This window comes from Oncorhynchus tshawytscha, linkage group LG11 (genome assembly GCF_018296145.1).
Source record: "Oncorhynchus tshawytscha isolate Ot180627B linkage group LG11, Otsh_v2.0, whole genome shotgun sequence".
Taxonomy (NCBI): Eukaryota; Metazoa; Chordata; class Actinopteri; order Salmoniformes; family Salmonidae; genus Oncorhynchus; species Oncorhynchus tshawytscha.
This window is the reverse complement of record NC_056439.1, coordinates 21,975,856-22,002,083: the sequence shown is the minus strand read 5'-3', so window position 1 is coordinate 22,002,083 and position 26,228 is coordinate 21,975,856. Positions and strand designations below refer to the sequence as shown.

At 47.1% G+C, this 26,228-nt stretch overlaps 1 protein-coding gene across 2 annotated transcripts in view; it reads left to right on the top strand.

Moving 5' to 3' along the window:
• kiaa0586 (KIAA0586 ortholog) overlaps window positions 1-26,228 on the top strand; it is a 138,127-nt gene that overhangs the window by 73,217 nt on the left and 38,682 nt on the right. For both annotated transcript variants that reach the window (XM_042329913.1, XM_042329912.1), the window contains 14 exons: window positions 2,502-2,683; window positions 2,821-2,922; window positions 6,604-6,696; window positions 8,611-8,807; window positions 9,012-9,133; window positions 10,935-11,119; window positions 11,295-11,454; window positions 11,731-11,893; window positions 12,197-12,462; window positions 12,711-12,787; window positions 12,903-13,028; window positions 13,438-13,612; window positions 15,596-15,741; window positions 16,853-16,946. In XM_042329913.1, the coding sequence (XP_042185847.1) occupies window positions 2,502-2,683; window positions 2,821-2,922; window positions 6,604-6,696; window positions 8,611-8,807; window positions 9,012-9,133; window positions 10,935-11,119; window positions 11,295-11,454; window positions 11,731-11,893; window positions 12,197-12,462; window positions 12,711-12,787; window positions 12,903-13,028; window positions 13,438-13,612; window positions 15,596-15,741; window positions 16,853-16,946 (2,088 nt within the window). The remainder of the gene's footprint in view (window positions 1-2,501; window positions 2,684-2,820; window positions 2,923-6,603; window positions 6,697-8,610; window positions 8,808-9,011; window positions 9,134-10,934; window positions 11,120-11,294; window positions 11,455-11,730; window positions 11,894-12,196; window positions 12,463-12,710; window positions 12,788-12,902; window positions 13,029-13,437; window positions 13,613-15,595; window positions 15,742-16,852; window positions 16,947-26,228) is intronic.

Below are 26,228 nucleotides of genomic sequence, written 5' to 3'. Positions count from 1 at the left end.
TGCAACTCTCTGGTAAACACAACACAGCTTCCGTATGGTGTTTCTATATCTATGGCATCACCATATCTATGCAGGACTTCCTTTTTCAGGTATCATTTGAATACTCTTTGCGCCGGTGAGACAGTGAACCCAGGGGGAGACCGAGAGTAGAGGCAGAGGGCACGTGTGGTCTGGAGTCTGCGGCACTACCCCTAGACCAGACTCTGCCACTCCTAAATAAGTAGGCCCGAGATGAAAGTTTCTGGCTCCCATTAATAACTGATGAGGATGGTAACTTATGTCTGGAAGGGGTTAGGACTGGGAGAGCAGAGCAGAGCAGTCGGTCTGAGTGTGTGTGTTAGCTAGTCAGAGACCGTGTGTCACGTTGTGAGGGTAGAGATTAGAGCTGGCCTAATTCTTCTTCTCTGGCTGTGCATCCCCGGGGAGGGAGGAGGCCTCCAGGAGCCTGCCAGCCCTTTCATCTGCTACAGATGCTCCCGCTCCCACTCTCAGCTAGCTCACTGACTGCCCCCCCCCCCCCTCGGTTTCTTTTTCTCTCTCTCGTTCTCTCTCTCTCTCTCTTGCTCTCTCTCGTTCTCTCTCTCTCTTGCTCTCTCTCGTTCTCTCTCTCTCTTGCTCTCTCTCGTTCTCTCTCTCTCGTTCTCTTTCTCTCTTTATCTCTCTCTCTTTCTCTCTCTCTCTCGTTCTCTCTCTCTCTCTCGTTCTCTCTCTCTCTCGTTCTCTCTCTCTCTTGTTCTCTCCCTCTCTCCCTCTCTCTCTCCCTCTCTCTCTCCCTCTCTCTCTCCCTCTCTCTCCCCCTCTCTCTCTCTCTCTCGTTCTCTCTCTCGTTCTCTCTCCCTCTCTCTCTCTCTCCTCTCTCTCGTTCTCTCTCTCTCTCTCTCTCTCTTCTCTCTCTCTCTTGTTCTCTCTCTCCCTCTCTCCCTCTCTCTCTCTCTCCCTCTCTCTCTCCCTCTCTCTCTCTCCTCTCTCTCCCTCTCTCTCTCTCTCTCTCTCTCTCGTTCTCTCAATCGTTCTCTCTCTCTCTCTCTCTCTCTCTCTCTCTCTCTCTCTGTGCTGTGCTGGAGACAAGTCTTCTATCAGAGTGGTTGGTCAGACACATTGGAATCTGTGTGCTGCTTTTCTTTCTTGTGAACCCCGTAGGGTATCAGTGTACAGCAGCAAGGCCACTCTTTCCCTAAAATCACTCCACACACTGACTTCTTTGTTTCCCATCTCGTACATGTTGTTGGTCACTGGGTTTGAATACCAGCATTCTGCATCTGTTCCTTGTGTCTCATTATCTGCTATTTTGGCTTGGTTCTCCTTCCAGTTCTATTTACATTCGACCCCGTCTTGGGGCGAGGAGGACGACTGCAAATGAGCTGGGATGGTTTTCCTGTACTGCCAGCAGTTACACAACCGACCAACCCTGCCCACGTGTTTTCCATAAAAAGTACTTGCACATTCCAAATGACTCAGAGCCACTTGCTCCGAATGAACTAACAAAAAAAAGAAGTCCCCCTTTTTGGATGTCCTTCAGCCAAATGATGGAAATCATAAAGCTTATGTTTCCCCAGCTACGGGCTCAGAGCTGGATAAACAGCTTTCTGTCGTCCGCTGTGCTCCGAGCAGATTTACGTTAATGTAATCCTGTGTGTTATATTACAGGGTGTTTTAGGGCTGGGCTGCATGGCCACGTGTCTCTTAATATCTTAATAGGCGTTAACTCATCAACAGAAGCCTTCACCAACGAGTCCAGTAACAAATCCTACAACCAAACTACACTCTGTCTGAACTTATTAGCTAGTTTTCCCAAACTCCCCCTCGCCAAACAGATGCCGAGTGGCGCGCGGGTCCAGTGGGCAGCGTCCCAGGTTGGCAGATGTGTGGAGGACAAAAGAGTGATGCGTGAGAGTTATTATTTAGGATGGCGTTTACAGCCCTCCTCTTCCCACAACGGACCCGAACAGCAGCTCAGGAGAGATACGAGCCAGGTGTGCTCTCTGTGCTTGGTGCTTTCCACAGGCGGAGCGAGCCGGCCACGGGAGGAGAGCAGCTCTTAGCACGCACAGCACGTAATGCTCTTCACTGTTCACTACCCCCGTGTTGTGTAAACACGGTTGAGATATTATCTGCTCTGCACCAAGGGGATATACTCTTATGAGCTGGAAGAGAGACAGAGAGTGGAGGAGAACGAGGGAGAGAGAGAGAGAGAGAGACGTACCCCTCTCTCTTCTTAAGTGCATCTAGCATGCGATATTATGGCCTCCCCTTGCATGTATCATCATACGCTAGTGCTTGAAACAACAAACAACTTATTTTTTCCCTTGGTGACTTTTCGTTGACGGTCGCTCAGTGCCATGATTATAACCAACCACCAGTGTTTAACAGTCTTGCCTAGACACTTAGCAGGAAGTACCTCTTCAGCATACTGTTTAGTTTGATGTTAGCGTCTGCTGACTTTGGGTCTTGTGTGTCTAATTGAGACCGTATTTGACATGTCTCCCTCTCTCTACCTCCAGGCCAGCCCAGAGTGGATGGATTGGCCCCCCAGCCCTCCCGTGTCCTCATCAGTGACCGGCCAGTGACCACCTCCATGCCCCCCTCCCCACCCAGACCGGCCCCTGCCCCCCGCAAACCCACCGTGGCCGTGCCGGAGGTGACGTCTGGCCCGAGGAGAAGACGAGCACAGCTTCAAGTGCAAGTAAGGCTCCGCCTTATCGGTCAGCCTTGATATCTGCCTGGTTGTGGCCAATCATCCCAAATGGAATGGCGTCGTTGTGTGGACTGTCTAGTCTATATTTGAATCATGCATCTGAACTCTTGCTCTGAATGCACCAGGTTCAGCCCAGTGTGAATATCGAACCCCACACGCCAACCCCCAGCCAGAGCCCAGCTCCCTCTCCACCACCACCTCCTGCTGCTGCTCCTCCAGACATACAGGTACAGTAACACCTCAATGAGAAATGTGACTTGTCTCCCCTCGCCCACCCCCTAGCCAGCTGCGTGAAGGCCCAGTATTATGCAGTAACATTATGCTGTAATGGGCTCAGCCTCAAAAACATCCATCAATCAGCATCTAGACCAGGCCAGTGAAACGTGTGGTTGTACTACAGTGTGCAGGACTGCACTCAGCCCCCCCCAATACCTTTCCTTTCCACACTCCCCAGGACATAAGACACCCCCCCCCTCCTGCTTGCCCCCAGACCGGGACTCCCTTCTTGCTGAGTCCACAGACTGGGGTAGAAAAGGAGCATTGAGTGAGAGGTGTAACAGTATCCTTATGGGGAGGGAGAGGAGGGAGTGGTCCCAGGGCTGGGGGTTGTCCGTGCCTGCCGTGATGCCTGCTCCTGTTCTGTAGACACCTTTGATTCTTGCCTGCTAACGTTTCCACAGGATGCATCCCAAATGGCACCCTATTCCCTATATAGTGCACCACTTTTGATCAGAGCCCTATGCACTATATAGGGAATAGGGTGCCATTCTCTCCCAGACTGTTTGATTCATGACGCCGCTAGCCTTCCTCAGTAATGTCTCCATGCTGGATTGGCTGTGATGGTGTTGTGGGAAGAGGGCCTATAATGTATCCCATATAGCAGCTTGTGGCAGACCATTCACTGGCTATAGATGGCAGTTTGGCCCTCTGAGCTTGGCCCGGCTCCAGACCGCGGGGGCTTCTGGTGGCTTATAGGAGAGAGTTTTTTCTCTTCATGCAGCACAGCACATTTTTTTGCAATGAGATGTGTGTGTGTGTGTGTGTGTGTGTGTGTGTGTGTGTGTGTGTGTGTGTGTGTGTGTGTGCTCCCACGCAAATATTTCCACCGTGAGTGTGTGTGTGGAAGTGAATGATTAATAAGACTCACAGGAGGTTGGTGGCACCTTAATTGGTGAGGACGGGCTCGTGGTAATGACTGGAGTGGAAAGATTGGAACGGTATCGATCACATGGTTTCCGGGTCTTTGATGCCATTCTGTTCGCTCCGTTCCAGCCATTATTATGAGGCGTCCTTCCGTCAGCAGCCTCCTCTGACAAGACTGTGGCGGAGCCTGCCAGGCTGCAGTGCTGCTCACACTTAAGGGCCCCAGACACTCGCTCTCTCTCTTACAAATTCAACTCCGCTCCAGTCAGGCAGGCACATATGGTTGCCTGGCAACGGATGTGGGTTATCAATCTCTGTGCTTGCAGTGGGAGTCAGTCGATGCAAGGACAAAGCAGTGCTGTAGAGGTATGGCTGATGCCTGACTGCTGCAGTGAGCATCCTTCCTCCTCCTCATAATACTGCTGGTCACATAGCAGTTATGCTGATTGCAGCTTTGGTTATGTCCTAGAATTGCTGAAAGATTCCTGCAGTCGGCTATCCGGTTTTCACTGGTGGTCTAAATGTGTTCTCATTCCTATCACCGTCCTGGCAGTAATGTCTTTGTCATAAGCACTCCTTCAGTTGAGTCATGTCTTGCTATGTACTTGATATTCTAGCATTCCACACTGTCTGAGGGCTACTTTTGAGAGATTAAAAAATGTCTGTTCCGCTCTGCTGTTCTTTGGTTATCAGTTTAGTTTAGAACATCGTAGACCTGTGTCTGTTCATTTTCTATGAAGTCTGGCCACTGAGCAGGGAAGTGTGTTTTAAGTGTGGGTGGCCATTTTCTTCCTCTGTCTCACTGAGGTAGTAGGGAATCACCTGGCCACTATTGGCCTGATCTGTCCGGTCCATCTCTCACCCCATCCCCTCTTACCACCCCCCCCCCCCATGTGCTGACTGAGTGGAATGATAATGTGCTGGTGTGGTTCTGTGCCTCTCTCTGCAATACTCTGCCCTTCAAGTCCTGGAGCTTTATCCACAGTCCACAACAAACACCGCAGCTCTCAGTTCTCTCACACTCACTCACCTACCGCCACAGACGGCTCAACCCGGTCGGCCCCACACAACCCGGACGGCTCAATACAACCCAGACGCGCCAATACAACCCGGATGGCCCCACACAACCCGGACGGCTCAACACAACCCGGACGGCTCAATACAACCCAGACGCCCCAATACAACCCGGATGGCCCCACACAACCCGGACGGCCCCACACAACCCGGACGGCCCCACACAACCCGGACGGCCCCACACAACCCGGACGCCCCAATACAACCCGGACGCCCCAATACAACCCGGACGGCCCCACACAAACCGGACGGCCCAATACAACCCGGACGGCCCAATACAACCCGGACGGCCCAATGCAACCCGGACGGCCCAATGCAACCCGGACGGCCCAACGCAACCCGGACGGCCCAACGCAACCCGGACGGCCCATCGCAACCCGGACGCCCCAACGCAACCCGGACGCCCCAACGCAACCCGCAACCCGGACGCCCCAATGCAACCCGGACGCCCCAATGCAACCCGGACGCCCCAATACAACACAATGCAACCCGGACGCCCCAATGCAACCCGGACGCCCCAATGCAACCCGGACGCCCCAATACAACACAATGCAACCCGGACGCCCCAATGCAACCCGGACGCCCCAATGCAACCCGGACGCCCCAATACAACACAATGCAACCCGGACGCCACAATGCAACCCGACGCCCCAATAACCCGGACGCCCCAATACAACACAATGCAACCCGGACGCCCCAATACAACACAATGCAACCCGGACGCCCCAATACAACACAATACAACCCGGACGGCCCAATACAACACAATACAACACAGCAAACAAATAGTTGCACTGGTAACTACACTCATTAGCACAATGGTATTCCTTTTAATGACCAAATTCCTCACCCGGTAGCCTAATAGCACCTGTCAATCAAATGGTCTGTTAAATGAAAACCGTCTACTACGCCGTATAGTACTGGCATGCTGCAAGGGGAGTCCATGGGAAATGAATCAAGTATTTGAACCAAGCAGGTTATTGTGTGTGTTTACTACAGCAACAAGTGCATATGTATCACAGGCCTCTCAATCAGTCATAAGCAGTGTGTTTTCTGCTGAATACGGAGGCTTCGTTCTCCTGTAATCCTGTGCTGTGTGGGACAGTATGTGAATAAACCTGGTGCCAAACACTGGTTTCAGTCTGAGCCACGGTTAGCTCATTGAACTAATGTAATAAACCTTCCAAGTTGATTCGGAGACTCACTCAACATGGGGTGAGTGCACTGTATGTAGGGAATAATCAAGAGCATCGCTGAATGGTGCTCGTATCGGTACCTCCTGCAATCACGCCGAAAGAAATCACTGCGCTTGAAGAGCAGTTGTTTTTCCTATCATAGATTCAATATTTGGACGGGCGGGACTCAGCGAGAGGCTCCCGCAGATTTTCGATCGGCCCGTTGCGTTGGATTGATCGGGTTGTACTTTATGAATGGGAAGCAGGAGGAGTTTCATAATTGTCTCTCTCTCCCAGGGCGTTGTTGTTTATTGTTTACGGTCAATAGCCGCACACAAATCTTAGAATGTCACCACAACCCTATCGATAATAATTGGTTTTCCAGGCATTTGTCATTGTCTAGCATGAACTGCAGGTCTGCCATAGCTGGAGGGAATGAGTGTTAATTCACCTTTTGAACCCAATAGTTAGACGGGTTAAATAAGGACTATAATCTATCCGTCCTCTTTATTGCAGTGTGTGGAGGGGAGGCATGATGAAGAGATGGATGATGAGGAGGAGAGCGTTTTCCCCGGAACACATTTCCTGGAGGTTGCTGACATTGCCCAGGTAGAGTCCACGTGAAAATCCATTTTGCGTGTCTGTGTGTGCCCAGTCCTATGTGTGTAGGAAGTATGTGGCATCTGAGTCACCAGCTCAAGGGCATCTAGAGATCAGGTCTGCTGCGTCCAACACTTTTAACCCTTAATCCTTCTCCCTTGACATTCACCTCCTTTGGAAGGCTGATTTGAAATTTTGCAAAAGGAATAGATTATTTGATTCATTTGATTTTCATACAGTGTATCACCTTTGCATGCCAACGAGATGGCGATATTCAGAGCGGTGCCACAGAGAGCTTTGAATTTCTCCTCCATTCCACGCATAACAAATAATAATAATTCAAGTCATCATAAATGGATGTTCATTTAATTAGAAACTCTCGTCTTAAATGATTGGCCTATGTTTTTTCACTTTCCATTGTAATAGCTGTTGTACGTTTTCTCTTCGCTTGATGCACTGTCTTTCTCCAGCAGCCCTCCACCGTGGCTTCGCGAGGAATTTGTATGTTATGTAAACCTACATCCCCTCAATCAGCAAATCCACACAAACCATCAGCTTTCCATATTCACCGCTAACAAGAGGCCAAAGCAGCACTGACGCAAATCGGGCCAATAAGGCAGGTTCCTCGCGGTCACACAAGGGCAAATAGTTTGTTAACATAGAAATGCTCCTGTTGTCATGATTGTGTGAGGAGGCTTAGGAGAACAACAGGCTCCACAGCTGTCAGAACGGAAAGAAAGAGAAAGAAAGGTATTGGAATAAAAGGGGGTTTGAATTGAAGAACATCTCTATGGTTCCACAGTGCCCTCTTTTGGTCGGGAAGTGAACAACATTCTCAAACAAGGCCGGTTTGAAGTGTAGCTTTGTGTGGAATTGATATGCAATGGAAATTATGTTAGGAGAGGGAGTTTTACATTTGGTAGAAAATGGTGTCCCAAATGGCAAAAGTAGGGCACTACATAGTGAATATGGTGCCATTTGAGATGTATTAGTAGGGTTCAGTTGCTGCCTGCCTCTGAATCACTGTCTGGGCTACTCAGTCCTCCCTCTCATTGTTTCAAATTGTGGTCATTTGGATCAGAGAGATTGAGCCAATAAGTAATGCACACATTACCAAAAAAGTTAAAGCTGTAAAAGTTTTAATGTGATCTGGAACCATTTCCCATAATTAAGCTCTTTTTAAAATTGCGATCTTTCCCCACAATCACTCTTTAACATTTCCCAACAACCCAATGAAGAGTTGTGTTTTTAAAACCCCATCAACACAATGCATCCAGTCAAAAAAGAGAGATCATGAAACATGGGCTGAGTCTGTTGTGTTACACAACCGTGTATAGACGCCAGCTACTAGAGTGTCCCCACCTCAACGCCCTAACACTATTTAGCTATTCATTTATTTAAATGTTTTGACCAAGCATAAAACTTCAAACAGTCTCTCTCTCTCTCGCTCTCTCTCTCTCTCTCTCTCTCTCTCTATATTGTTTTTTCTCTCTCTATCGTTCTCTCTCTCTCTTTCTCTCTCTCTCGTTCTCTCATTCTCTCTCTCTCGTTCTCTCTCTTGTTCTCTCGTTCTCTCTCGTTCTCCCTCTCTCTCTCTCTCTCTCTCTCCTCTCTCTCTCTCGTTCTCTCTCGTTCTCTCTCTCGTTCTCTCTCTCCTCTCTCTCCATCTCGCCACTAGAAATTAGATTAAAGAGCCAGCTTGACGCAGCCTTTCCTGTTTTTACTGCCAAGGAATCTGCAAGTAATGCAAAGCCAGTGACCAAAACGTACTAAACGGACACCATAAAGCCAGAGCAAGGGATCTAAAACCCCAAATCACATTTTCGTCCTGACCTTTCAGGCCTCCAATCTTGCTACTAGTGTATCCATCTAGCGTTCTCCACCCATCTTTTTTCCTACAATTAAAATGTATTTTTCCATCAGGATCCAGAGGAGGAGGAGGAGGAGGAGGAGGAGCTCCATGATGGTCCTATAGAACTGAACGGTCTGGCCTCTCCTCCTACTGCTATGTACCACGGTCCCGTGTTCCCCTGCTACCCTGCAGAGCCCCTACCACCCCCAGACCCTGTCCTCAGCTCCATCCAACACAGAGAGACCCTGGAGAACAGGCTGGTTGACTGGTGAGGAGGATAGCATTATGTTACGCAGTGAAGCTGAACACTGTTTTTTTTTCTTTTTCTCGAATGTAAAATACACAAGCCACATTCCAATATCCCTACTGGTGTACTACTTGCAATACCAAATGCATGCCAACAGGCAATGTAGAGTTCACCATCAACATAAAGGGAGCTAGTTAGAAGTAACGGGTTTGTTTGTTCCTTTAGGGTGGAGCAGCAGCTGATGGCCAGAATGATCTCCGAGATGTACCAACCCCCTCTAGCTGACCCCGCCCAGAACCAGAGTCCCTCCCACTCTGAGCCAGAGGACAGTGTTACCTCTGACATCGGTGAGAACTGGGACTGGTTACATAGTATTCCACTTGGTCATGCTCACCCTTTCTGTAGCTTGCCACATGCATCATCCTGATGATGTGGCAAGTTACAATTTGCTTTCTGAAAGTCTTATATCTTGAAAACATTATTGCTGTGACGTGCAAAACATTTTGGGACTGTATCAACGGTGAACTAATGAACAACAATACCAAAAGGTCGTTTTTGAGTGGATTATTCCTTTAATCCCAACTCTGACCTTTAACCATCACGGAAAAACTGGGTGAGAACTGGGTCCTTTCACTGCAAAAGGTCTTGTCCTGGTCAGGTCATCCCGATGCCTGTGGAGCTGAGCCCAGCCAGCAATGATGCATTACAGCATAGCTGTGGCTTGGGAGCTTCTGGTAGCCACTTTCCTCAGGGAATTTGTGTGGGGCTCTGTGGTACAGTGACTGTGTCAGTGGGGCTCTGTGGTACAGTGATTGTGTCAGTGGGGCTCTGTGGTAGCATTGTGAGTGCTGTTAACCATCCGATGACATGCGAAACGCTACCTCAAGCTCAACGGCTTTGTCAAGCCATCGACCGCAATCCTCATGTTCAGGAATCCCAAAATGTCCCTCGTGGCGTTGGGGTTCGTACGCCTGCTGAGATATTAACATGAAACTGAATTGATGGACTGTACATCATCCCCTTGGTTCAAGTTCTGTGTTGAACAGGATTTTGCAATTCATTTTACATTCATTCATTTCATTTTAAGATAGCTAGGTGGGACAACCACATATCACAGGGGGAGGGGGGGGTCTGGTTAGTGCTAGTTAATGTTTTTTTTGTTTGGGGGTGGGGGGTGGGGGTTGAGGTGAGGAGGAGGGATTAGCTTCTGGGGGGAGCTGGTCCTAGCTTCGGGGGGAAGCTGGTTCCTCCATTGGGGTGCCGGGACAGGGAAGGGCTTGGACTGGACTGAGCGGGTGCTGCCGTCCCGTAGTGGTGGGAGGGCCAAGAGACCTGAGTGCTGGGGTTGAGGTGTCGGGCCTGAGCCTGAATGTAGGGAGGGGCAATTTCTTTTGCTGCTCCCTAGGTGAGCACCATGGACTTGTAGTGGATGTGAGCTTCGACTGGAAGCCAGTGGAGTGTGGAGGAGCGGGGTGAGATGAGAGAACTTGCCTCATTGAAAGTTATGCCTCACGGTTTCTTTGAGTGCGAGCTTTCTGTCGTGAAGGGAGAAGACATGTCAAAGCCCCAATACGATAATACAGTTTCTCATTAAATCATGGATTGCTCTTTCTCATCTACTCGGCTCTGCTTCTCCTTCTTCTTCGCTGCTACGGATTGCAGTCAGAACACTTAAGAGAGGCAGTGGCAGCGACGTTAGCGGGCCATGGATTCAGGTCGTCTCCCAAACGGCACGCCGTTCCCTTTGTAGTGCCCCCTTTTATAGTGCACTATATAGGTAATAGGGTGCCATTTGGGACGTTGCCTCACGCTCTCATCTAGTAGAAAGATCAATGATGTATCACATTTGCAGATGAGGCCTCCACCCTGTGATCACTGGAGGGTGACTCTGCTACTCCCTTTAGACAGAACAGTGAGAAGAATGAGGGGGGAACTGCTGGGCTTCGTTTGTGCAATATAAACCCAGCGATTGGATGTCAACTATTCTTTTAATTGTATTGTTAAAATGATCTCGTATGCAAAAATGGGCATACCAGAAGAGTAGATGTTCTGTAGTGAGAATCCGTTTTGAAACTTTGTGTCCGTCCAATCAGAACACAGATGTTGGTTTTCTGTTGCAAAACGCTCTGCTACAATGTGTGGTTCCAGTGGAGGCTGCGGGTGGAGAGGGCCTACAGCTGTTTGTGGACGCCAGTGTTCCTGTGGACTCGGAGCTGATCAGACAGTATGTGAACGAGGCACTGGCAGAGACCATAGCCCTGATGCTGGGACAGAGAGAGGGACAGGAGAGACCTGTAGCACCAGCCAAGCCTCGGGATCCTCCGTCACAGGAGGTACTGTGTACAGTCAATCAATCAATAACTCAGTCTTTACTGTATAAATAAAACAAAAAATAGTATTTTGAAATAGTATTTCTAATCTAACATTTACACTGAGTTATTTGTTCCTTTTTCTACAGAATTTTATTGTAATTGTATTCTTTCTTTCCACAATGTGGTGCTGTTGTAGGAGCCCTTGGTGCCAACCCCAGTGCCCACCCCAGAGCCCAGTGTTAGTCCTGGGCCCCCCAGCAGAGGCCTGTCTACCCCACAGGCTTCAGAGCAGGGGACCCCCCAGCAGTCACCCAGAGAACCCCAGCCACAGGAGCCTCACGTCTCCACACTTGCAGGTCTCATAGCATAGTTAATGTATCTCCATTACACACGCACACTCTGCATACTCCGTCTGCGGTCATAGTAATGGAGTAGTCCATGACTAGGGACCAGAGCTTTTCATGATCATGTGACCTGATAAGGGAAAACTCAGCGCCCTAGTTATAAGCAAGGACCTAAAGTTTTTCTTGTGCTGGTCACATGGTCAGGAAAAACTTGGGCTTATCCATGATAGATTGATCCCCAGCCTATCCAATGAGATGCTGAACATTCCTGTTCCACTTTGATCTCAGACCCAGAGCCAATAGTGACCCCAGTCACCACTCCAGACCCCTCTCCCCTGGCGGTGTCCCCTCCCTCTGGCCCTGCCGGACCCTGGGGAGACGCATCGCTGCCCCTGGCTGAGGAGCAACCCCACAGCACGGTAGAGGAGCAGGAGAAGCACAACAAGCCACTGTGAGTCTGCCTGTCTGCTGATTCTACTGTCTGTCTTTCTGAATGGTGGAACTGCGTGGGGACCTCCCTCAGAAGACAATAAGGGGACATAGTGGCGAGTGTAGGATGCACTGCTTGGTGTGGTTGTATTGTACCACAGCTCCCCCTGCTGTCAGGAGATGACAATGCAGTTAGAGTTACAAAGAACATGCGAAGATAACACACAGGCCTGGAACATAGACGGTTATTGGTTTTAACCTGACCGAGTACCACCCATCCTACTAATATCTCATCTCTCTCTTTTTCTCTTCTCTCTTTCTACAGAGTGATGTCAGTGGCTGAGGAGGAGCCTGTCAGTGTGCCTCCAGTCCCACCTGTAACCTCCAGCCCCCTGACCCAGTCTCCCCGCTCCCCTACTCCACCACCCCCACCTGGGCCTCAGACCCCCTCCACTCCCCCCTCCTCCTCGTCGTCGTCAGAGACGACCAGCAGCAGCAGTAGTTCCACAGTCACTGGGACAGACGCGGCTGCTAGACACATCTCAGAGGGAGAGCTGCTCCTCAGCTATAGCCAGGCGGCAGCAGCACGGGGTGAGATGGATAGACAACGCAGCTCAACACACGTGCGCACACACACACTCACACACACACACACACACACACACACACACACACACACACACACACAGTGTTGGGGCTTATTAGGGAGTGTCTTGACGGTTTCCTCAGACGTCAGGTGGTCTACAAAAGGCCATCCGTTCCTAAGATTGCCATAATCCTCATAGTGTGACTATTATCATGTCAAACCCATTGATGCATTTTCGTCTGTTTCCACCCAGCCTTTGAGGAGGAAGGCTTCTATGTTCCCTATCTAATCAACAGCTTCTCCAGCTCGCTGCAGGAGGTTCAGGACATGGTGAGTGGCACAGTCTCCACTGCTTTTCTTTTACTAGCATAGCGCTGTTATTCCAAATGTCCAAACGGCTCCCATACACAGCAAACAACGCTGTTACATTTCCTGTGTCACTCAGGACTACGACCCGCCCAGTGAGGGTCAGGTGAGGAGGCCTGTCAACCCGGCCCACCACGACCCCATCCTGTCTCTATTGGCTAAGATGGACCAGGGGGTCATCACGCAGACACGCCCTGACCCGGAGGTAACTATCAGACTACTGCACTGCTCTGTACATACTAGAACCTTCTTTTTCCCGTTGTGACATTATAATGCCTCTAGGTGGCAGCTTTTCCCCATTTGTCAATGCATGCCAAAATGGAAGGTGACCTTATTGTGTTTGTGCATAGCATTTATGCAAGGGAAATCCAATGAAATGCAATATAGACAAAAGCTTTGGCACAGTGTACATTGGCACACTGTACACAGTGTACAGTGTACAAGTACTGGGTTAATGCTGACTTGGAATTCTTTTTAAATATTGTGATTCGCAAGCAAACAGCCAAGGCATTAAGCCCTTGCAGTGTAGGGTCATGTTCAGAATGGCAGACCGTAGCCAAATGTTTTGCAAAAGCTCAGTGAGCTGTGACTGCTGTGTCCCCCCCAATCCCCAGGAGTCCTGGGAGGAGGAGGGAGAGGTCAGCGAAGGCCAGAGACCCAGGCTGCATCCTGCAGGGAAGAGGCTAGTTACTGGACACTCCCTCACTGTCCAGCCCTGGAACAGGACAGAGCCCAACCCCAGACAGGGACACGTCTCCTCCCCAGGACAGCTCACCCTGCAGTCAGCAGGTAGAACTGGAACCGCACGGCAATGTTTCTCTTTCCATTCTACCTCTGTTCCCCCTGCCTAAAGGAGTTTGGGGTATATACTTGTTGGATTCAAATGACAAAATATGTTGCTTTTTAAAACTCTGGACTCAGAACCCACAAACGGCAGGCTTACGACCGGACTTCTCTATCTCATTTCAAATGAATCAATATGTGAATGAGGAGAGGAGAGGGGTACTAGAGATTACAAGGCAGCGTAAGGGTTGATGTGGCGTTCACAGGCACAGGGGAAGGGAACAGGGGAGGAGAAAGCGAGGAGAGGGGGAATAGACGTGTTGACACCACAGAGCAGAGCCACAGTGCTGAGAGAGTTATCCTGAGTCATAGGGGAAATCAGACAGCCTGGAATCTCCATCAGGGGCTGCTGGGAGCACAGAGAGGCCAGGCCGGTGGAAAGCCACTGCTGCTGCCCCGGGGGCTGTGTGTGTCTTTACGTGGTCTGCCTTCCAGAAAGAGTATGTAGTTCATTGAATTTATACAGCACTATTCTAGGACCCAAATACTCTTTAAAGTACCACTAGAACCCAGAACTAGACAAATAAAGACAAAAGGAAGTGGGATAAGGGTTCTTAAAAAGATGATGATGATTCACATGATATAGGAGGAGGAGGGTCGCCAGGTAGCCTAGTGGTTAGAGCGTTGGGCCGGCAACCTGGACCGAATCCCCGAGCTGACAAGGTACAAATCTGTTGTTCTGCCCCTGAACAAGGCACTGTTCCTAGGCCGTCATTGAAAATAAGAATTTGTTCTTAACTGACTTTTTAACTTGCCTAGTTAAATAAAGGTTAAAAAAGAAATATATACATATATATATTTTCCCATTCCTGGTTTGTTAACCATAATGTCCACTCTTAACTAGGCCACTTCTCGTAAAAACGTAGCACTTGTCAGTGTTTGACACCCTGCATACTGGTGTTTCAGTTTATACAAATATCCCGTTTAGAGCTGGATGAAAAAGCATGAAATGAATACTGTAATATTTACTTAGTGGTCGAAAAGCAACATGCGATTCTGTTACGGTTGTCGGTCACATGTTGTGAATGCTCCTCTGTGTTCACATGGCTCTTTAGACACTGTGTCTAAGTTCTGCGTCCACTCAGACAGAAGAACCTCATAGCAGATTCCTATCCTCTTCCTGTGTTGGCCAAAACCAATATTTACCCAACTCAAAATCAACTCGACCTGCTGTAAAAAAAATTAAAAAAAAAGAAAAAGAGCTCCAATGTTGCTTGGAGACCAGACCAGAGAGAAGGGGGAGAACCCTGCAATCCAAGCAGCAAAGACAGAGACTGTATTAATGACAGAGGAAGAACTCAAAGCCATTTTGTTTTTCCACTCAAACTGGAGCTGTTTGGCACCACTTTTGAACAGGGCCCATAGGACTCTATAGGGTGCAATTTGGGATGCACACTACTTTTAAAATAATTGAGCAGACACTCTTATCAAGAGTGACTTACAGGAGCAATTAGGGTTAAGTGCCTTGCTCAAGGGCACATAGACAGATTTTTCATCTTGTCGGCCCGGGGATTCAAACCAGCGACCTTTCAGTTTCTGGCCTAACGCTCTTAAGCCCTAGGGCAGGTCTTGTCACCAACAGACTGGCGACTCAATTACAATATCACTGAGCTGACACAGAGCCTGTAAAACAGTTTGACAACCCCTCTGTTGTGGCTTATCCTGAAAAGCATGTCAAACCCCATGTTTTGGCTAGAGAAACCATTGTTTGTGTGGCTTTGTGTCATCTGGAAACACTTTCAAACTGCAACGCCTTGTGTTTGGACTTGTGAGAGTGTTTCGAAGTGACAGGGCTCCCTCTCCTTTCGAGGCTACGCTGCATGGACACCCGTCATTGATGTTATAATACTACATGATACTGTATATCTCTATGAGTGGGGAAATGTTAGCTAGGCTTGGATACGGAAGAATGAGAGTGTGTTTCTACAGATGTTACAGATGCAACGAGCTTCCAGGACACTCAGTGGCCAGTTGACATCGGAGTCCTGGATGTGGAGCCAGAGATGTCAAATCAGCCTGACACCTCAATGTCACCTCCACCGATGGAGGACTTTGTCTCCCACTGTGCACCACAGGCAAGCATTACACATTTCTACTGTACACACACACACACACACACACACACACACACACACACACACACACACACACAGAGACCTGGCTCTCTGTCATTCACACTGTGTTATCCTTGGCAGCTAGGTAGGTGAGGTTAGACCGTGTTGTGTTTCTGTTAAAGATATAGCCGGTTTGAGGACACTCGCACAAGAGAAGAGTCTCTTTTAACGGCTGCAAGAAGGATTAGCCAACGTGCTTCTTTCACCCAAGATGCATTGCAACCTAATCTCTTAGAACAGATCATCTTCTTCCATATCAACTCGGCTCATAGGACAAGACAGAGAGTACAGCCATGTGCTGTGGCTGCGTCCCATACGAAGGATCAGGAGGATGTACTATTCCCTATGTAGTGCGATGGGGTGCCATTGGGGACGAGCCTTTATATCTTCTATAAAACTGGTGCAGATGTCCTCCTGTGTGAATCATTGGCTGGCTGCAGCTGCCTCCATACAGTATTGTCTGGTGTTGAGTGTTGACAGTGACAAACAACAACCGGTTTTATTTTTTTTTAGCCCCGTGTCCTGCCTCCACATGCGCCAAATGCAACAGGTGTAGACTTCACAGTGAAATGCTTGCTTACCAGCTCTTCCCAGTGACACAGAGTTTACAAAATATATATAATATACATGCAAAAGGAGAATACCTATCGATAAAGTATCCTCCTTTTGTGCCAATATTTTCTGAATCAGACAAGCAAAGTGGACTCTATTGTTGAGTGTTGACACATGAAACACGCTCATCACTCGGGATACCAGATCTGGATGTAGCCCATGCGTGTGTTTGGTGATTATTCTTCCTAAATGGAGACATCAAAACAATGTGTTGGCTTCCTCCTCTGCTTTCTGTTGTCGTCTGATCTCCTTCCAATACAAAACCCTTCCTACGTGTACATATTGTAGGTGTCACAAAGTGCTTACACAGAAGCCCAGCCTAAAAACCCCGAAGAGCAAGCAAAGCACGGTGGTTAGGGAAAAACCCCCGAGAAAGGCTGGAACCTAGGAAGAAACCTAGAGAGGAACCAGGTTCTGAACCAGCCTTGTATTTATTGTGTTACCTCTCCTCTATGTTTAGGCAACTGAGGTGTCTTGTCCTCCAGCTCCCAGACCTGCTCCCATCCTGGTCAGGCAGTTTCAAAAGACCAATGGAGAGACATCAGAGAAACCAGGTATGGTCACAGTCCAGGTTTATTGATAGAACTGTGTTTATTCATTCAATTGGTCTCACCAATGCTACAATGTAAATACATTCTAATTGATTCTTGTAAAGGGGGGCGGCGTGGCACATTATTGGGAGAGACCACAAATCCATCTGAAAGCTTTGGAAAAAATGGGTACATCTTAGACACAAACAATGTGTTTGAGAAGCCAACATACAACGACGTGGGTCGACCATCGGGTGTCCTCTGACCACCAGATGGCACTAGTGTATCTGTGCGGTCTGCACTTCAACTTCCTCCCCTCTCCTTTTCTCCTACCCCTCCCCTTCCCTCTCCTTTTCTTTTCCTTTGTCTCCAAGTCAGGTCACTGCAGTTGTTCTCCCAGAGAGGGTGAAATCATTTTTGCCTGACATCACTGTTGTGTCAGGTCCTCCCTAGCTACATCTAGACCACAGGGGGCTAGGAACTGCTCAAGTCAGTGCTTTAAAACTCAATATTGTACATGGGGCTGGACACACCTCAGTGACAACACAACACGGAGGTGAGGAGATGGCATGAGAGTCACTCAGCATGTAGGAAGGGAGGATAGACATGGAGTGACTGAATAAATAGGCTGGATCTTAAAAGGCACCCTATTCCCTATATTCCTCCTTTGGCCGCCTTTCCTTCCAGTTCTCTGCTGCCAATGACTAGAATGAACTGTAAAAATCACTGAAGCTAGAGACTCATGTCTTCCTCACTAACTTGAAGCACCAGCTGTCAGAGCAACTCACAGATCATTGCACCTGTACATAGCCCATCTGTAAATAACCCATCCAACTCCCTCATCCCCATACTGTATTTATTTATTTATTTTGCTCCTTTGCACCTCAGTATCTCTACTTGCACATTCATCTTCTGCACATCTATCACTCCAGTGTCTAATTGCTATATCGTTATTACCTCGCCACTATGGCCTATTTTATTGCCTTTACTTCCCTTATCTTACCTCATTTGCACACACTGTATATATACTTTTTCTACTGTATTATTGACTGTATGTTTGTTTGTTGTATGTGTCGAACTGCTTTGCTTTATCTTGGCCAGATCGCAGTTGTAAATGAGAACTTGATCTCAACTAGCCTACCTGGTTAAATAAAGGTGAAATAAATAAATCAGGGATCATCAACTAGATTCAGCCGCGGGCTGATTTCTTTCTTGGGCTGATGGTCGAGGGGCTGGAACATATTTTGTAGCCATTTGACCCCAAGAATCCCAAACACATATAAAATATTTGACCAAAACATAATAATTTCAAACCGAATACAATCACGTCTCTCTATTATGCGTGGGAGTACTTGGGAACAGATTTCCAAAATTCTCATCAGTTGGAGTGGATTTTCTGGTGTTTTTACAGTCTTATGTGCAAATAAAACCACTTGTGGGCTAAATTCGTCCCAGAGGCAGACAGGTGGGGAACCATGCCCTATAAAGTGCCTTCGTAAAAGTATTCAGACCCCTTGACCTTTTCCACATTTTGTTAGGTTACAGCCTTATTCTAAAATTGATTAAATCGTTTTTCCCCTCATCAATCTAGAATACCCCATAATGAAAAAGCAAAAACTGGTTTGTCGAAATGTTGACTAATTCATAAAAAATTAACAACTTAAATGTCACATTTAGAAAAGTATTCAGACCGTTTATTCAGTACTTTGTTGAAGCACATTTGGCAGCGATTACAGCATTGAGTCTTTTGTTTTTATTGAACCTTTATTTAACTAGGCAAGTCGGTTAAGAACAAATTCTTATTTACAATGACGGCCTACTCCGGCCAAACCCGGACGACACTGGGCCAATAGTGCGCTGCCCTATGGGACTCCCAATCACGGCCGGTTGTGATACAGCCTGGATTCGAAACCAGGGTGTCTGCAGTGACATCTGTAGCACTCAGATGCAGTGCCTTAGACCACTGCGCCACTCGTGGTATGACGCTACAAGCTTGGCACACCAGTATTTGGGGAATTTCTCCCATTCTTCTCTGTAGATCCTCTCAAGCTCTGGCAGGTTGGATGGGGAGCATTGCTGCACAGCTATTTTCAGGTCTCTCCGGAGATGTTAGATTGGGTTCAAGTCCGGGCTCTGGCTGGGCCACTCAAGGACGTTCAGAGACTTGTCCCGATGCCACTCCTGCATTGTCCTGTTGGAAGGTGAAGCTTCACCCCAGTCTGAGGTCTTGAGCGCTCTGGAGCAGGTTTTCATCAAGGATCTCTCTGTATTTTGCTCCGTTCATCTTTGCCTCGATCTTGACTCGTCTTGGTGGTTCCAAACTTCTTCCATTTAAGGATGAAGGCCACTGTGTTCTTGGGGACCTTCAATGCTGCAGAAATGTTTTGGTACCCTTCCCCAGACCTGTGCCTCGACACAATCCTGTCTTGGAGCTCTACGGACAGTTCCTTTGACCTCATGGCTTGGTTTTTGCTATGACATGCACTGTCAACTGTGGGACCTTATATAGACATGTGTGTGCCTTTCCAAAATATGTCCAATCAATTTAATTTACCACAGATGGACTCCAATCGTTGTAGAAACATCTCAAGGATGATCAGTTGTAACAGGATGCACCTGAGCTCAATTTCGAGTGTCATAGCAATACTGAATACTTATGTAAATAAGATCATTCTGTTTTTTGGTTTTAATACATTTGCAAACATTTCTAAAAAAAAAACTGTCTTTCGCTTTGTTATTATGGCGTATTGTGTGTAGATTTGCTGAGGAAATTGTTTTATTTCATCAATTTTAGAATAAGTCTGTAACGTAACAAGATGTGGATCATGTCAATGGGTCTGAATACTTTCCCGAAAGGCACTGTATAGTGGAATAAGTCTCTCTGGTCAAAAGTAGTGCGCGGTATATAAGGTACCATTTGGGACACGCCATTGGCCTTAAAGAGGAGCAGGGCTACTGTAAGGTTATTGTGTACCAGTGGGAGAGAGACTCTGGGAGTGAAGCAGTGCCACTGCGTTGAGATTAGGTAGACTAATCCAATCTAAAAGAGAGGAACAGTGAAGGATAATGGAGAACGTGGTATTAACACTGCTGAATGAAGAGGATCCTCATGGGCTTTGTCTTAAAGGTCCAATGCAGCTGGGTTTTTTAAAATCTCGATATCAAATCATTTCTGGGTAACAATTAAGTAGCTTACAGTGATTGTTTTCATTAAAATAGTCAAAAAGAAGCAAAAAAAAGAGCACTTTCTGAAGCAAGCATTTAACTCTGACTGTCTGGGAGTGGTCTGAGTGGGGAGGGGAAAACTGAAAACTAGCTGTTATTGGCAGAGAGGTTTGGAACTCTCTTTCTTATTGGTCTATTAACTAATTTACCGCCTGGTGATGTCACCAGGCAGGCCAAAACTCCATCTCACCAAAACAGGCTGAAATTTCAGACGGTCTTTTCAAACAGCTCTTACACTAAAAGAGCAACATCAAAATTTTCACAATTCCACAGTATTATTCCAACTTCATAGTGTGGAAAAAGTCAATAAAACACAGGAAAATTGCATTTTCAACTGCACTGGGCCTTTTAAATGGCTCCCGTGTGGTCAAAAGTAGTGCACTATGTCGAGAATTGGGTGCCATTTGGGACGCATGTAAGTCACTCTGGATAAGAATGTCTGCTAAGTGACAAAACTATAAATGTAAAAATGCTTCCTGGTATTCTACTAGGCACTGGGGGCTTACTGCTGCTGTACAAGCATTTGCCTTCCGTGTGTTTGTTAATGCGAGAGAACATGCATGTCACCATGTTGGCCAGTGGAAGCCAGTCCAAACTTATTACTGGAGCCTTTATTGTGCTGGCTAATGGCTGTCTCTGCCTGCTTTCTTCACTTTGTGTGTCCCAAATGGCACCCTACATAGTGCACTACTTTTGACCAGAGCCCTATGGGCCCCAGTGCACTATGTAGAGAATAGGTGCCATTTGGGATTCAAACTACCATCTTAAATCATATGAAGCTGTAAGAATGACTGTGCTTGATCCTACGCCCTCATATCTAATGGTTCATTATGTATCTGAAATTGCATCAAACTTTATCCGGTATATCAGTTGGATTAGTTTTCCTTATCTGCTTTTCCCTCAAATCAAACACTTTCCCTGCCTGTCCTTTAAGCCTGTGAGTCTGTGATGATAACTAGCTACCGTCCATGTCGGCTATTTTGTGATGGCCAGCAGAATCTGTTAAAGTAATTCATTCTGTGTTTGGATATTTTTGTAGCTGTGTTGAATGTCAGTGTGCTTTGTCTCTCACTGCGTCACTGTAGGGAGTTTTGTTTCAGCAGTAATGTGATGGACCAGTGAGATGAGGGACGGGTTGAAAGAGCAAAGCTTCCACCTGCATGTTAATGTTTCTCGTTTGGTTTTTGTTTATCGCCTCAGCGCCTTCAACCCTTTCTTCTCCCCCCAGTTGTCTAGTCGTTGTAGCTACTTGTTGTTAGGGAAGAAAACACACGCATGAATTGAAAGGGACAACTCAACTCACGCCTTTGCAGCTAACATGATTATGTTACCACTCAGTTATTGTGTCTTAGCCTATATGTTGTGCTCTGGCTTTACTTGGGGAAACTGAACTCAGTCAACAGCATGGGGTTTTGATTTGGGTGGTCAAGTAAAAAAAACATTCAAATAAAAAATACATTTCACTAGCCGTTCATTACTAGGTTCAATGAGGAACTGCATTTAAAGGTATTGTCAAGGCACTACACTAGGACTATGTCCCAAATGGCACTCTATTCCCTATATAGTGCACGACTGGTCAAAAGTAGTGCACTAGATGGGGAATAAGGTGCCACTTGGGATGTAATCTAGGACCTGATTGTGTGCGCTGGAGCTAGAGTACTGAGTGACAGAGGCCTGAATTCTCTTACGTATGCCCCAAGACCAGTAAGCTTTCGCCTCCTGTCCTGCCTCCCTCCATGCTATAGATGGGCCGATGGTCTGATTCAATGTGTACTGCAGCCTAATCATTTAGACTGGACGTGACACAGTGAAGGTTGTCTGTCCGGTGTCTCTCATTGCTTTAACTGTGGCTTGGGTCCCAAATGGCCCCCTATTCCCTATTATACGATACTACTTTTGGCCACAGCCTTATGGGGGATGTAGTGTCCCATTTAGGACGCAGGTTCTATTTACAGGTCGGAAAGCAATAAGAAACTATATAGGATTATATGGTCAGAGTGGATGCACTGTCTGTCTGTCTCCCTGCCTCAGTTTAGTGTTCACTCCAGGCACTGGATTGTAACAAGATCATAGTGAATGAGACTTTATATAACCATGGCTTGCAGTTGTCTTAAAGGATACATCCACAGTTGTTGTTATGTATGGCAAAGCTACTACTGAATGCAAGCTTGAATAAAAAAGGACCTAGAAATTGTATATTGTTTTAGCTTCATTTTGACACACAATGATCCGTACTGCAAACGATACCTTTATTAGCACCAGGAAGTACTGGACTGTACTATTTATTTGGAAAGGGGGTGTTCTGCTGGACTCCCTGGCACTAAATTGTATACATTTTTCAGGATTAATGTTTTCTTATGTTGCGTTTGGACGTAAACTGTATAAATGTGGTCCTGCCCTGAAGCCAGACCAACTCTGTTTTCTGTGGACCTACTGTATAGTATGTGTGTTTGGGGAGGTGCGACAGGGGGAGTGGGGGTCTACTTTCCCCTCCCTACCGTCCTGCGTCATTGGCAGCAGATGAAGTGTAGAGGTCTAAGTCTAACAGGCTCACTAGAAGAACACCATACGGATATAGAACCTAAACTGTTTCCAAGCTTCAGATATGTTTTCATCGTCAGGATCAAAACACACCACACCGACTCGCTCAAGGAGTTTTAACTTTCAAAGAGCTCTCCCTCTCTCCAGTTAATCCTCATTTAGCTGATGTGCTTCTGAGCTGGGATCTGTAATTAACAGTCCGTCAGCCCCCCAGTTCACAACACTAGCTGTAGGATGAATTACCACAGCAGCACCACTGAATTGACAACACTGTTGGGATAGGGTGCCATTTGTGACACACAGTCATTTATGGAAATGGGAATATTTGAGGACGTATTTGCAGACATTGCACAGTGTGATGTTTGTAGGATTTTAGGCCTAAGCCCCTTGAGGCGCCACTCTGTTTTTCCTATAGTGATTTACCATTGTTTATCTGACTATGCCTTGTTACAGTTCATCAATGTTTACTCATGACTTTGAGTAAATTGAACTAACTCTTCCCACTGATCTCCCTGACTGTTTGGTTATTAGTGGGGGGTTTTTTTGCCGAGAGATTAGTCTGGCTGCTGGGTTTTTTCCACTCAGCCAGGCAGCAGTCTTCGCTAAAGCAAACAAACAGTACATATTTAGACACAGTGGTTGTGTCCAAAATGGCACTCGATTCCCTACATAGTGCACTACTTTCATCCATGGCCCATTGGGCTCTGGTCAAAAGTAGTTCACTATATAGGGAATAGTAGGGAGCCATTTGCGACACCTCCTTAAACAAACAGTGTATAGGTTTATGGCTATTCATGGTTCTGCCAGGGAGGAATGATTATTTACCCTGTAGCAGAGTGGATGTCTGCCCTCCTACTTTGAAGTGAAAGATACACAAGTTAGGTTCTTTATTTTAAACAACTCTCTCTCCCCCGGCCGATAGCCAAGAGCACCTTTTGTCGTTTCAACAAACACAACAGGCTCGCTGCGCTTAAATGTGTTTAACCTAGCTTCAACCCAATTTCATTGTCAACCTCCCTAGATACTGAGTTATGTGGAAAAGGGCAACATGCTTACAACAAGCTGACAAGAATGGGTGGGAAACAATTCTAAAGCACGATGGGAGCCTGTTTATCGTCCACGCTCGTGTTGAGTCCTGCATTTTCAGCCAAACACTCTGACGCTTTGTCATTGACAGTGATAGCACAAACATGTTTATCAGCAGCGTTGGCTGGCCGGACTGGCTCCTCTTTAGAATTGAGGCCAGACAAGATGGACATTGCTACTCTGGTCTTAAGGGGGATTCCACTGTGTTGTTGTATTGGTTAGCAGGAAGTGGAGTAACAATGATCAAATCCGCTGCTAAACCAACAAAAGACAAGCCAGGTTCTCTGACGTAGTCTGCCAACAGTCCGGGCACTACTGCGCACAGGAGATTGGTGGTACCTTAATTGGGGAGGATGGGCTCGTGGGAATGGCTGGAGCAGAAAGAGTGGAACGGTATCAAATACACCAAACACATGGTTTCCATGTCTTTCATGCCATTCTATTCACTTCGTTCCAGCCACTATTATGAGCCGTCCTCCCCTCAGCAGCCTCCTCTGCTACTGGGTATGGAAAACATGGAGCTCCTTCTGTGTAAATCCCTGCATTTTAGTGTTGCCCTTGAAGTGCTATATCAAAAGTAGGGAATAGGATGCCATTTGGGATGCATCCAAGCATCTGCACAATGGAGAAGGTTGTTCCTGGTTGTTCTTCTATCTAGCAGCCAGGCTCATGGTTACATGAATCACCACTGCAGACCACAGCGCTCACGAGAACTTAATTAAGAAATCATGTCAGCTCTGAAAGTCTCTGTAACAAATGCAGAAGTCCTTAACTTGGTCCACATGAGTCAAACTCCAGAGAGAGAGAGAGAGAGTGAACAAAAGAGAGAGAGAGCGAACAAAAGAGAGAGAGAGCGAACAAAAGAGAGAGAGAGCGAACAAAAGAGAGAGAGAGCGAACAAAAGAGAGAGAAAGCGAAGAAAAGAGAGAGAGAGCGAACAAAAGAGAGAGAGCGAACAAAATAGAGAGAGAGAGAACAAAAGAGAGAGAGAGAGCGAACAAAAGAGGGCGAGAGACAGAGCGAATAAAAGAGAGTGGGAGAAAGAGGGAAAAGAAAGGGGGATACCTAGTCAGTTGTACAACTGAATGCATTCAACGAAATGTGTCTTCCGCATTTAACCCAACCCCTCTGAATCAGAGAGGTGCGGGGAGCTGCCTTAATTGACATCCACATCATCGGCACCCGGGGAACAGAGGCTGGAGTTGGACAGAGACAAGATGAGATGGAGAGAGCGAGTTTGAGAGACAGCGAGAAAGAGTTAAAGAAAGTCAATGCTGCTCTACTCGTGACATGTCCTACAGGCAGATGATGACCAGCTAGCTAGCTGCTAGCCCAAAACAACAGTGAAAGGCCAAACTCTATTTGTCATTCTGCTGCTTCGCTCACCAACCACAACTGCCTCCTTCACTGATTGTTCTCCTGTTAAACTGATGTTTTGACAGACCGGGAGAACGAGAATGCCCTCCAGTAGAGTGTGTGTGTGTGTGTGTGTGTATATAACACACACACACACACACACACTCTCTTTCTCTGTGGCGCTGCGATGAGTCGTTCCCCCGAGGTTATTGAGTGTGACATCAGCGCTCAAGTAGTATGTTTATCTTCACGGTTGACTGTGTTCTCCTTCTCCCATTATCTGACCTGGAGACACTGACTGCAGCACCAGTTCCCTCCCAGGTCACACTGCAGGCAAACGCTGTCACAAAGGGAACACACATTCAAAGAGACTCCACTGTTGAACTTGATGTGTTGAGTCTTGTTGTATACAGTTTGTGTGTAATGTGAATGATGTCAGTGAGGGATTATGGTTGGTTAGTGCTATCTGGTATCCTTGGGACGTCCCTACCCTAAACCCTAACCTTACCGATTTTAAATTTCATCTTCAAAGGGGTGATTTTGAGACGTCAGATTTGAGACGTCCCGATGACCTCATTTAGACTTTTCCAATTGTGGTTTCACCCACAAGTGTCAGTAGACTTCCTCGGTTATTGTTGCTCCATTTACAATGTCAGAGTCATTGACTGGTAAAAAAAAAAACGCGGCCCAAAACCCTTTTACTGTAGGGCTTCTGTAGCTGTAAAGGTTCACTATGCAGCAGATATCTCCTCACCCTTGCCAGTAGGCTGTGGAAGTCCTATTAGAGCCGATTTCCCAGTTCCAGATTAAGCCTAATCCAGGACTGAAAAGCATTCTCAATGGACATTCTCCATTGAAAGACCTTTTAAGTACTAGGCCTAATCTGTGTCTGGGAAACCGTCCCTTAGCTATCTTCCCCTTTCAAATGCAATAATAGATTCCCAAATTCTAGGAGGAGATGAAATATAATGAGTTCCACCTATCCTCCAATTTTATTTCAGCACCACATGATGCGTGCTTGTGACCTACAATATTCTGCATCAGCTGTAAGTCACACCCGTATTGAAAAGGATTTAAAGGCCCAGAGAAATCTCCAGC